The sequence below is a fragment of the Brachycentrus maculatus genome, unplaced genomic scaffold, assembly GCF_059751285.1.
Source record: "Brachycentrus maculatus isolate JH-2025_06_01 unplaced genomic scaffold, ASM5975128v1 h1tg000115l, whole genome shotgun sequence".
Lineage (NCBI taxonomy): Eukaryota > Metazoa > Arthropoda > Insecta > Trichoptera > Brachycentridae > Brachycentrus > Brachycentrus maculatus.
Window position 1 is genome coordinate 3,423,623 of NW_028280868.1, and position 13,237 is coordinate 3,436,859.

At 33.4% G+C, this 13,237-nt stretch overlaps 1 protein-coding gene across 7 annotated transcripts in view; it reads left to right on the forward strand.

The window, feature by feature from the left end:
- Rab3-GEF (Rab3 GDP-GTP exchange factor) overlaps positions 1 to 13,237 on the forward strand; it is a 47,628-nt gene that overhangs the window by 18,215 nt on the left and 16,176 nt on the right. For 3 of the 7 annotated variants that reach the window (XM_088259253.1, XM_088259255.1, XM_088259258.1), the window contains 9 exons: positions 637 to 828; positions 3,331 to 3,537; positions 5,355 to 5,564; positions 6,239 to 6,439; positions 6,829 to 7,009; positions 7,672 to 7,913; positions 8,308 to 8,773; positions 9,771 to 9,907; positions 11,487 to 11,618. In XM_088259253.1, coding sequence (XP_088115379.1) covers positions 637 to 828; positions 3,331 to 3,537; positions 5,355 to 5,564; positions 6,239 to 6,439; positions 6,829 to 7,009; positions 7,672 to 7,913; positions 8,308 to 8,773; positions 9,771 to 9,907; positions 11,487 to 11,618 — 1,968 coding nt within the window. The remainder of the gene's footprint in view (positions 1 to 636; positions 829 to 3,330; positions 3,538 to 5,354; positions 5,565 to 6,238; positions 6,440 to 6,828; positions 7,010 to 7,671; positions 7,914 to 8,307; positions 8,774 to 9,770; positions 9,908 to 11,486; positions 11,619 to 13,237) is intronic. The other 4 variants (XM_088259256.1, XM_088259254.1, XR_015837457.1 and 1 more) reach the window with 2 other exon arrangements.

Sequence of the window (13,237 nt, forward strand, 5' to 3'; positions counted from 1 at the left end):
GCGCCCTGTCAGTCACTGAAAAGGGACTTACTAAATTAATGCCCTTATAAAACTTTATATACTCCCCTCCCTACCAGCCCACAGCTGTACCAGACTTTTCCAATACCAACTACTTTGCAAGTGAAAAGTATTGAAATTTGTATGAAAATGTTGCGGAATGCATTGATACGAGTGTTAGAATAAATTTAAACAAATGGTGATATTTACCTACTAAAATTTTAATTAATAATGATTAAATATTACCACAAAGTGACTGCCGAATCAATTAATGAAAGTATCTAGATTAAATTTACTAATAAAATGTTTTTATGAATGTACTATTTTATTCTTCTTCTCCGTCTTACTCCTCATTACTGAGGGTTGTGAACCTTGTCGAAGCAATGACTCTTCTCCAGTTATCCCTTGACTGCGCTGCACGTAGCGCTCCAACCACTGAGGTGCCTGCTGCTGCCTTAACTTGATTGGTCCATCGTGTGAGGATCTTCCTCTCTCTCTCTTCTCCTCCAGGCTACCGATTACAACCAGTCATTCCAGGCTATCCTCATTCCCCAAAGAACTGAAGAGTCCGTTGTGTATAGACATTGGCCAGAGTCAAATTATTTTAAAGATGCCTTTAAAATATACATTGCTTTCCAGGTCTACCACCCCCCCTCGAGTCTACTGTACCCAACGGGCCACGGGGGCCCTGTGTCCCCTCACCCCTCTCGCACCCCCTCTCCGTCGCCCTCCAGCTCAGACCGCAGCGATGCAGATGATGACAACCAAGGAGAAGACGCGCAAAACGCGGAGGACGCTAAAGCTAGAGATGCGACGCCCGTCAGGAGAAATGTAAGTTGCATTGGCAGGTTGGGATTATAGTGAAGACATTGTGTTTTGAACCTTTTGTAGCCGCTTGGGTATTTATATGGTTTCTGTACTCTTCAATTGAAGGACCAATTTGTCTAACTAAATAAAAATATAATACACATATATCGCTCACTCCTTTCAACACCGTCATATATCAAAAATCGTAAATTTCCAGTTGTGCATGTTTTCGGAATGCTCAAAAAATGCACTTTATCCCAGCAAAAGCGGCATATTTTTAACTTAATATTTAACCGCTATAGGGCAGAAAGTGTTGTTTTTTCATTTTGAAAAAAAGGTATTGTTTAGTAATTTTTTTAAATATACTAAATATTTTTCAAATGGAGAAAAAACTTTCAGGTTTTACCTAAAAAGATCTATTGCACAATAAAAAGTTCAATAAGTGGCTTGATATTTATTTTTAATACATTTTACTATATTTTTAAACTAAAAACAATCTCCTGAAAAATCAAGTTTTTTGAAATATGACGTTGTTGAAAGGAGTGAGCAATATGTAAAGCTTAACCATTAATATAAGTACAAACTTGGCCATGTTGCGGATTTTTATTATACTATATACTGATTTCTTCTGCATGCAATACGGACTTTAAATCAAAGATGTGCTATGTATACATTTTAATATGCTTTCTTACCGGATTCCTGTGTTACTGTAGCTGATAACTGTTAAAATAACACATAAGATTAACATAAACTCCTTTTTTAGAACTCTAACTAAAAGATAGTGGGGTTAAAAAACAAGTGAAATCTGATATTTAACCACATGCTCCCATTTCTCTTACTGCGTGAAAGAGACGAATGGGTTAGGTTGGAAGATGAAATTATCAAAAAAACTTATTTAAATTAACTCTTATCATACTGAACTTCGTGCTACACTTTTGTCTAAAATATGTCATTGGTTTTTTACATTTATTGTTAACAATAATGCAAAAAATATTTCTTAATAATGATCAATGTTATCGATGAACATAATGAGGTTCTTGATGTAGAAAGCGTCAGATGAATTAAATTTTATTCCGCTATAGATAATATTGGCGATCAATAGATTGATGTAAAGCTAGCCTAAAACTGCAAGTATGTACGTAACAAAGTTTAAATATATATTCCTGGTTGATCTTTACATATTTTTCAGCTTTATTAACAAAACAATGAGTAACGAGTGTCACCCAATCACAGTAATAATTACAATCATTATTATCATATCGCTCACTCCTTTCAAGAACGTCATAAATCAAAAATCGTCAATTTTCAGTTGTGCATGTTTTCGGAATGCCCAGAAAATGTACTACATCCCAGCAAAAGAGGCATATTTTTAACTTAATATTTACCCGCTACAGGGCAAAAAGTGTTGTTTTTGCATTTTGAAGAAAAGGTATTGTTTAATTATTTTTTTAAATATACTTAATATTTTTCAAATGGAGAAAAAACCTTCAGGTTTTACCTAAAAAGATCTGTTGCACAGTAAAAAGTTCAATAAGTGGCTTGATATTTATTTTTAATACATTGTATTATATTTTTAAACTTTAAAAACGTGCTACTGAAAAATCGAGTTTTTTGATTTATGACGTTCTTGAAAGGAGTGAGCGTTATGTGAGCAATAATATATAAATATGCAAATACACACATTTTCACTGAAAATAATACATTAGCACAGTACATTATTCACATGTAGTTGGCTAGAAAAAGTAACACATTTTCTCAGTTTCTGAGTGCTTTGTCAGCTTACAAATACATCTTAAAATATTATCATTGTAACAGTTTTCACCAAAATGCTATTTGTCTATTTTTGTTTAAATATTTACTGAAATAAATCCTTGTTTTAAAAATTGTCTATCTATATTTTACACATATGCCAAGAACTCTTAGCAATCTTGTCTTGTGCAAATGGCTCAGAGAAATGTGTTTTTGGTGTTAATCAAATAATTATACATAAAGCCCTTATAAGGTTTTAAAATGTAGCAGTCGATATGCCCTTCAAAACGTAACTCTTATTATCAAATCTCAACTCCCAGATGCAAGATTTTTCTTCTTCTGTTACGCACATTAGAAGTTTGTTAATTAATGTACATACAAAATACAAAATATATATGTGCTGATTTGAAAAAAAAAGTAAAATAACAAATACAAAAAAACAATGCAAATTGATTTCACTGTACTTTCAATTATTAAAAATAATCCCAGTCTTATATTGAATTTTGGGTCATTTTTTTTAATTATCCAAAGTTATATATGAAAAATCTGATTTGAGTAAGGGCAGATGATTAGATTTCAAACTACTTTACTTAGTTTCCTAGAAATATCACCAACACCCTTTTAAAGCGCTCTTCTTAATCAAATGTGAAAATTAGTTTCTGTTACCAGACATTCAACACACACGTCTTTTCATGACACAAACCAAACGACTATTCAAGACACACAACCAACAAGGAGGTATTCGGCGCATCTTTCTTGTTGTCTTCAATTTTGTAGCGCACACAGGTGAAGGAGCGCGAGCGCAGTGGCAGTGTAGAGAATGAGTCGGACTCCAACTCGACGCTGACGGGGCGCACCGTAGTAGCGCCCCCCAAGCATGACAGCGCTAGCGCTAGTACTAGCGACTCTGATTGGCCTTCCACCCCCAGCCAGAGGGCCTCCGGGCCCCTCAGAGCCTCCTTGAGAGGATCCAAGGCACCACAGGTTTGTTTATGATACCATTTTCAGAATTTAAAAGAAAGATTGAGATTCATGTGATACAATCTTTTAAATAAATCATTTAAAATAATCAATGTGTAAATAATCTAATAAATGAATATTATAACAATTTGTAAATGAATTCATAACCCAACATATTTTCAAATATGAAAACTTGTTTATGGTTAAAAATCATCTGAAATAGGAACAAAAAATAATCTGACAAATACTTATAATATACAGTAGATATTTTTGTACTTATTTTATATATTATAATGGCATTTTTAAAATAACATTAACACACTAAGGACGGGTGTTTTTTACGGGATTCAATAATTGTGTACATATAGTTAAGACCTTAACAAAGAGATTTGTACATAATATTCAGATAATTTTTAAAAATAATTCCTTCTTTTCTGACTTTGAAATGATGCCGGTGCAGGAGGTAAAAATAACCTTCCCGTTCTTAAACATCAATTCACCAAACGGAAAAAAAACATTTTCAATTTCAATTTATTTATTATCAATCAACATATACATTACAAACTAAAAAAATTAAAGCGTAAACATTAAAATACATACAAAAATCGAAAATATGCAAGAACTTTCCCGTCCTTAGTGTGTTAACTAGTTTTCACATTTCAAATATGTTGTGGGATTGATTTCATATTTATAACCAATATTATACAAAAAAAAAACAAGTATTTATTTCAGTAAAATAATCAATTAAAATATTTTTTTGCTTCTCAAAGTAAATTTTAAACATATTATAGAACGATTTTTCCAAAAGTTTTTCGCTTTATTGCTAGGTACACATGCTTTTTAACATACATATTTGCAAATTTAATCTGCTTTTGACTTTCAAGTTACCTAGATTTTCCCAGCCATTCAAATTACCATAGATTATTTTCGGGTTATTGTGCCATGTGTCATTATGCCATATGCCATGTTAGATGCTGTTAACATGGTGCAAAATTTTAGGTAGAAGGTGAATGACGCACCATAATAACCCAGAAATATACATTTTTCGCTTTATCAAATTTAACACTGCTAGTACAGACAAAGTATTGATCTGATAATAAATTTATGGATTTTCTGATGTAACAAAAATTCCATCTGCAGGAAAGAAAAAAACATTGCCCAGAAAATTATTGTTGCACAGAAAAAAATTATTGTCTCACAATTAAAGAACGACAGGCCTTTTTTTACAATTTGATTTTTTATTAAGATTTTTGTAGATATCTCAATGGAGACTTTCTTGAGAAAGAAATATGGAAGTTTACAGGTCTAACGACCCGTCATGGGCTGATTTATGTGGGTGGTTGATTTTAATCTACTTACTAACTGTAACAAGGACAATGACATCGGCCCATGTTTTCTGGGGTCGGCCTATTCCTCTCTTCATATCCCATGGTCTCCACTGCAGAACAAAGTATTTAGCTTCTCAGTTTAGTTAAAATGTCAATACAAACATTATATATATTAAATGTTAAAATCAAACACTATTTTTTGAGTCTACTAAATTGTATTTTATTGTTAAAAAACACAAAACAAATAATTTTGGGAAACAAGGCGAAACAATTGTAACTTAATGTATTTTTATGTGTTTTTTTAACAAAAGAATTTAATTTAGTAAACTAAAAAATCAGTGTTTGATTTTAACATTTAATAAATAAATAAAACTGGAGTTTTACAAATTAAACGCCAAATATATAAATAAATACATATTCTACTTTACTATTTGTGGTTCAATGATGGCAAAGTGACGATATGTACGGTTCAAAATAATTATTACATTTAAGCCCTATTGTAAATTATTTCAGAAACAAACTGTGGGTAACGTATTGGCTCGGGCCGGTTCATTCGGATCCGCCAGCCAAACTGGAAGTGTGTCTTCTGTCGCCAGCATGTCGGGCCAGGGCGTGACGAGACAGGGGTCCCAGGGATCCATGTTCGAGCAGTTTACATCGCAGGCCAAGGAATTGGTCAACAGACAGAGTAGTCAAGAGGGACTACTTGCTCACATGGATAAGGTAAAGACACATTTTTTCTCTAATATTTATTACATTTTACCGTAGCCTGATCCCAGGCTTTCTTTTAATTAACCCTTTGCCCAATTTGCCCATACCGTATACGGGTAAAAAAATGGGCCTTGCCTGGTATGGACACCTCGGTAAATTTAAATGCAACCACAGATGATAGTGGCGTTTTAGAAATAAATCTCACAGAGCTTTAGTTATAAGAGTGGCCGTTCACGTATACCCATACTCCTTTGAGAAAACTTTTGTTTTGATAACTATGTACGGCCATCCTCCCGGACAGTTTTATGATGTTAATACTGCATCAATACGATGCTGTGCTCTATGTAATATTGGTTGCAGATAAGGGTCAGATACTTCAGCAAATAAAATACTATTATGTTGTTGACTAGACACAACTTTGAAACTGGCCCCGTATGATCAATTCTCGCCAGTAATAAAGTAAATAATAAAATTTTTATTTTCATTTGGTCCAAGTATTGCGGATGTATTTTTCATACCTTTTTCCCCCATCTTATCCTACGAGTATCTGTAGACAAAATTAGCAACTTTACAGACTTATTAATTTAAAATATTAATCTGGTAATGTTCACTGACTGACAAGTCTTCAGTTACCTACCTTTGTCATGCTATTTGTATTTTATTTGATTCTACTGTCTTTTATCTAGTTCACTGTTCAAGCGAAGAAGGCGGCGGAAGAGGCTTCTAAAAGTATGCAGGTAGCATCTAAGAGTGCTCTAGAAGCAAGCAAAAATGCAGCCGGAGTGAGTAAAAATACCTTTGAAGATCTGACATATGTCGGGAAGTCAACATTAGACGACTTGACCAAAAGTGCCAAGGAAGTAGCCACCAAGAAAGGCTTATTAAAGGTATATATCTGCATAATTTCAATGAAATTTGTATTGTTTAATGAGAAGATATGTGTTGGAATACTAGTTTTTCTGAACAACTACGACATAATCATTCGGCAATTTGTATGGGCAAAATATTTTCAGGGGCGAACCTACTCTTTGAGTAAGAGAATGGTCCCTGTAATACATTTTATCAGTTATTCTGAATTTTGTTCTGATTTATATACTGAACGAGAAGTTGCCAACCATCTTATTATCAAAATAAGACAATTTAGTTTCGAAATAAAAAGCTGAAGTATAAATCCGTTGATTACACACTTCCATGTATATTTTTAATATAATTGTGTTATTCTTATAATACCATTCACAGAAAAGAACAAATAAATTATTTTTTCTTTTACTTTTAGACTGATTCATGGAGTAGTGGAAGTCCCCCGGGAAGTAGGCGGGATTCCTCCCAGACAACAGTACAAACTACTAATATAATCACAGCGACTCATAGAGATTTCTTTTCAAATATCAGTTCGGATTTAAATGGAATTGCAGCATCTACTTCCAGCATATTTAGCGACTTCTTTGGAGGAAAAGGTAATATCATTTTTGTAAAAATTATAATAATCCTTATTTATTTAGTCATAGAGAATTGAAGAGTCCACCATTGGGTGTATTTAATTGAAAGACTGCTTACTGTCTTTCTTTCAATTTTACTGTTTACCCCCGTATCGCACACCGTCTGTGTTGCCTTTGATAATACCATCCGCGTATTTGGTATTTAGTTTGTAACAGCGCAATATCTGAGATTACAACCTCAATTAATCTGTATCAAGTATCAAGTATTTTTGGCTTAAAATATAGCTATTCTTCATACTACTGACATCTGTGGAAATGGTAAAAATATATATCACAATATCATAGGAAATAATGAACTGTTAACTTTATTTGGAATTACTCTGTTGTCAGATTCGGTTGCATTTTCTACTCAAGCTGTAATTTATCTTGAGCATTATATAAATAAATTTTTCATAATATAAACAGATTTTTTTGTAAATTTGTACACTTATACAATTGGGAGAATAGGCCAACAATCAATGCAATGGGCAAATGATATTGCCAAAAGGGATCGGTTGAAGAAGGCTCAAAAATATAAAGGAGCAGTTCCCAATAAAGGAGACCTTCTTTGGGTGGATACGGGCTTTGAAAAAAACTATAATTACGACGTCCAGTTTTAATAAAGCATCTGGGAATTTTAGGTAAGAACGTAAAGCAGCCACAGCAAGCTCAACAAGCCAAGCCTTCGCCCCCATCTCAGCAAGGCAAGGGCACACCTCAGGGCTCCTCGCAGGCCTTTGGGCCCTTCCCGGCGGGGGCCAAGGGGCTAGTGCAGCGCTCCCCCCTCATCAAGCATACCAACGCCTCCCAGCAGGATGATCCTCACAGGTCACCGCACGATAGGACTAACACCAATACAGAGAACCAGAACTTCCTCAATGATGTGAGAAAAGACGCATTTTGTATTTTTGCCTTCCCGATATGTTAGACTTCTCATTTATTTTGCTTTCATATTTACTGATATTTGAATTATCAATTTTAGTAGTTTTTCTGCGGTTATAAAGACTGGAATTTGGATAATCTAGGGTAACATAAACCAAGTTATTGATGACTTGAGATCGCTTTAACCGGGTCTATTTCTTTCCTCACCAATCTAGATAATTTATTGTCTACTTTTCTAAATTACTAGAAATTTAGAATATCAGTAACTAATATGAATACAATTTAATCTTCAAATAACTGATATTTCATTTTCTTTTTATCAATTTCTTAAATAGATATTAAAAATAGTTAAATGAATATGCTAAACTAATATAAAAATGTCTTTTCTTTCCAAGGTCATAACAGCAGTGCTGGATGGAGAAGGTGTAGGATGGTTGAAACTGAACAGACTCAAGAAATTAATGGAAGACGAGTCATATAGGAATTTGGTCCTAAGCAAATTAAACAAAACATTGAATAAGAAAATATCACCAGATGACCACATTGAAGATGTCTGTATATCGAAAAATGTCTGGAAGGGAATTCTCAAAGTCTTGCTGGCAGTTGTACACGGCTTAGAGACAACATTTTCTAACTTTGGGCTCGGCGGAATGGCGTCTGTTTTCCAGCTGACTGAAATAGCGCACACTCATTTTTGGACGAAGGAAATAATCTCCATGGAAGATTCTAGCCAAGGCGGAGACAATCAACTCAATACTTTGCAGCTAGCTCGAGGCTTTAGCCCGTTTGGAAGTAAAGATAATGTCGGATCACCGAATAGTCCTTCTTCATCTCCGTCATCGAGGAAAAACTCACAAAACGGTACATTTTCTTCTTTTTCTTCTAACCCTTGTCCGTACTCAATCATACTCATAGGGCACTGAATTGTATCGACAGTGTCAAATTGAATATTAATTGCATGAAAGCAAAGTGATCAGTCCTGCATCAGTACCTGTCCAGAGTGATATTAAATAAATATAACAGTAAAAATCTTTTTGTTGCCTCCCTGGGAATCAAACCCGGGACATAGTGGCTAGCCAAAAGCGCTAACCACTACACTATAGAGGCAGACTTATTAACATGTATTTAATCAATTTTAAACATTGGTTTGTTTAAAAATAAGTATTATTACAAACGTAGATCTGTTATGTACAAGAAATTTTAAACAATACGCTAAAATGTTTAATGTGTTATCTTAACTGTAAACTGAAGTTTAACCCATTAACTTTCATAGCCGAAGTAACCCGTTTCTCATTTCTGTGCTCGCTACGCCATAAATTCTATATTTACGTGTATGACTTTCCTACATTTTTAATGTGCCATATTGGGACAGCTGGAGACATCTCTTAGGATAATTATGACATACTGAGATATGACAATACTATATCTTAATCACTTTTAACCTTAAGGCAAAGACTTATCTTGTGATTATATAGTCAGTGCATACTTTTACAACATTTTGAGTGTGTCCAAATACTTGTTCACAAAATCTGAATTATCTCCAATTAATTGGTCACATTATAAGCTTAAATAATAAAAATTAAAATGGTATTTTCTGGCGTTTCTCATGTGTGTGATTATAATCCAGAATTCGGACCTCACATACTAATATAAGAGTTTCTGCTTAGTAAAAAGCTTCTTTACATCTCACCAATAGATGTCTCTAGTGATTCAAAAACAAGGTTTCTAAATTGGTTCATAGAACTTCCGAGAATTTGAGTAATTTGAACAATTTCTACTTTGTAATTTTGGGTTGGGACGAGAGAAAGGCAAAGACAAAATATTTGCACACAATTTTTAATGTGAATTTTGTTTTTAGAGCCACCGCCCACATTGAAGTTCACCGATCCTGACGCAGAACCCCCCGATTCACAGAGCACAGCCGATATGTTCAAGGATATTCTGAATCAGAAGCGAAACATGCTGCTGAGTAAATTGACCTCATTTGAATCCGAGGTATGTTGTACTTTATATTTCATATAACATATTATATGGTTATATTTACACAACTAATATATTGTTATATTTATCCAATAAACAAAATCAGTATTTCCGAATTGATTAATCTTCAAGATGGACACTCAACTGTAAATAATAATATTTAGTTTTCCGTTTTTATTTATTTTGTTTGCCCAAGTAGTTCAATTAAAAATTCTATATATTTAACTTGTGTGCTGCTTAAGATCTTGTGTAGATTATGCTAATATATTGAGATAACAGCCTGATACTATTTTTGTCTCTCCCTATTTCTTCCCGGATTTCTTAATTCAGATAACCACTTCACATTTTATGAATACATTGTTAAAATAAATGTTTTCTTTAAACATCTCTTCCAAAATGAATATTCCTCTAATTATACATCCTGTATTTAAACTCATGTTTTACAATCTATATATATTGTTTGGAAAATATGAATGTTTTAATTTTCCAACCTTTTTTCTTTGGAACTTCATGTACTACGAGTACATAGTAGGAATTGTCAGGTCATATTTCATATTATAGAGAGGTCTCTCTCGCACTGACGCATTTTATGGCTGACTGTGCAAGTGCGAGCAGGATCTCACTATTACATGATTTATAATCAGAGTTGCCAGTTAAAAAGGTTCTGACTATGATAAGTATTTATACAGGGTTATTCTTTTTTGTTGAGTTTTATTTACTGCGTTAATTATTACGTAAAACCTGATCTATAGAATAAAATGAAATGAAGTCCTTTTGTACTGGGGACTATCGTTTTGTAATCTTTATTTATCATATTGCAGCTATAAGCGTTTGTGGTAATTGCAAATATATGCATGTTTGCATAGATCTCATGTTTTTTATATCTATAAACATTCTTGTTACATAGTAGGGTTTGCATATAAATTAAAATGATAACATTATCTTATCGTTTGCTATGTATGGACTTCGATGGTGCTTATTTACAACTTCCATTAAAATTTGGCCTTGTAACGAAAAGTCCAGATGAAAAAAACCTTTTCTTACTCTCATCCGGTAATATTTATCACATTCTCCAGTAAATTACCGGCGCCATTAATGTGGCTGCCTTTGTTAAATATAAATATAACCAGATTTTCAATAATAATTTATATAAATACACCTACCTGTGCAATATTTTGTGAATTATATCTGATGTATTTGCTTTTCTATTGTTCGAATAAAGATTTATGTCACTTCTTCACGCATGACTAGACCTGTATTTTATTAAAGTTTACATTGTTAAAATGTATGGTTCCAAATGTTCTAAATTGTATTTAAAAAATCTTAATTAGGGTTTTGATAAAAAATTAAATTTTCATATAATTTTATCTTCTTATTGATGGTTAGTAAATTAATTATTAAAAGTTATATCCTATGTATTGATAAATGAGAAAGAATAACCCTGTATATACCTGTATGCATAATGTGCGTACAAATGTTACCTCTGAAATACTTGAGAGAGGTGACATGTCGCTTTGCCTTGCCCGGTGATATGATGCATGCGTGCATTAGTCTCCAGTAGATGGTGTTGTCTAGTTGTGTGTTTGTGGGTTAGGGAACACTGCACGGCTCCGACTCCTCCCTGGCGGAAACTGGCTCCATTACGACCAACCACCCCAATGCGTTTGCCAACCACAGGGCCTCCTTTAGGTCCACCGTATCTGATACCGAAGTGCAGCAATCTAATGTGAGTACAAAATACATTTAGAAAATAACTATTAGCACCTTTCAGCTTTCATACTTGACTTGATATTTTCTTTAGAGGAACCAGTGCTTTCTAGATAATAGTGCCCCAAAATAGATTTGGTGACTGAAGGGTCATTTCAATGTTTAAATTCATCTTACGATCTTTTCTTCACACATAAACCAGACAGGGACCATTTATGCAAAACCATTAGCAATGCCAGTCCACTTAGCTATTCTGTCTAGTGGACTGCCATCTAACTAACGTGATGGGAATACACATTTACAATAGCCCAATGGACAAGCCAATTTAGTGTGCAAATTTTGGGGGAATCAGATTTAGGAGTCTACCAAGGCCTGCAGGTTCAAATCTTTGTGTTCCATCCTTTACTTCTTGGTTTATAGCTTGTTGAAAAACCTCCCTCTTCTTCAACACCTACTGGAAATAATGGGCAAGAGTGACAATGCAGAGATCGTTGATCCTGTTGGCCTCAGTTAAGATTGGATAGTGGGTGTTTTTGAATTCCTGAACCTTTAATCGTTTGATCAGGATGTCCTTGACAGCAACAGTTAAGATTGGTTGATTTGATTGCTGCTCCTCGATGTCAGAAGTAGCTTCCCCTTGAGCTTCATCGTGTTGCTGGACTAGAAGTGCTTGTAGCTCTTCAGTGGTCAGCTCTTGATGTTCTTCAATAAGCTCATCCACATACTGCTTACAGTCCATTGGGTGAAACTGGATTCGTTGTGTGGGTCGTGTAATGGGCGAACAGAAAGTTCTTCATTATGCGAGGCATCACTGTATTTGGGAGAGTAACGCAAAGGGCTATACAAACAAGTATAAAGTGTTTTTTGAGTAGATATATGCACTTTACACTCTAGTTTTGAAAAGACCATGCTTGACCATGTTCTAAATTAGTATATGCATCCAATGATAGATAAATGATAGTCAACATTTTTTTTACTAATGATTTAAATGATGTTTATCCATTTGTAAAATACACAACTTAAATTAATTTTAAAAAACTATCACTCGGCTAGACATTAGCGATATGAACAATTCAGGAGAATAAAAAAATTGTTTCTTTAAAAAAAATCTAAATAAATCAATAATAATTAATTATTGTATTCATTGTTTTATTAAATAAATGATTATTGATGGCTTAACAATACGTTACTTGAATTCATATATTTTTTCTTTCATTCTTTTTTTCTCTGCACCTAATGACATGTAGTGATTTATATATTATAAAAATTCTCTACGCCAATTTTTTCTATTATTGATTCAGAATAGTATTAAAATGAAGTAAAGTTTTGTAGTAATAGTAAAGTTTGTGTTGAAAAGAGTCATTTACTGCTTAATTTTATGCTTTAATTTTGGAAATAAAATATTAATAATAATTTTAGATAATTTATGTACCTCCATAAGTGCGCTTTGTATACATAACACATTCATAAGCCGCTTATATGCTGATTTAGAAAAACTTTTAAAAATGTTTTTACATAGTTTAATTTTTAATTTATTAAATGTCAAAAAGTGCTAAAGTCTACTCACATTTTAGAACCACGTTTTGATTTTTTTAAAATTGAAACTATGAAATCTTCTGAATAATTATTGTGAAAGAG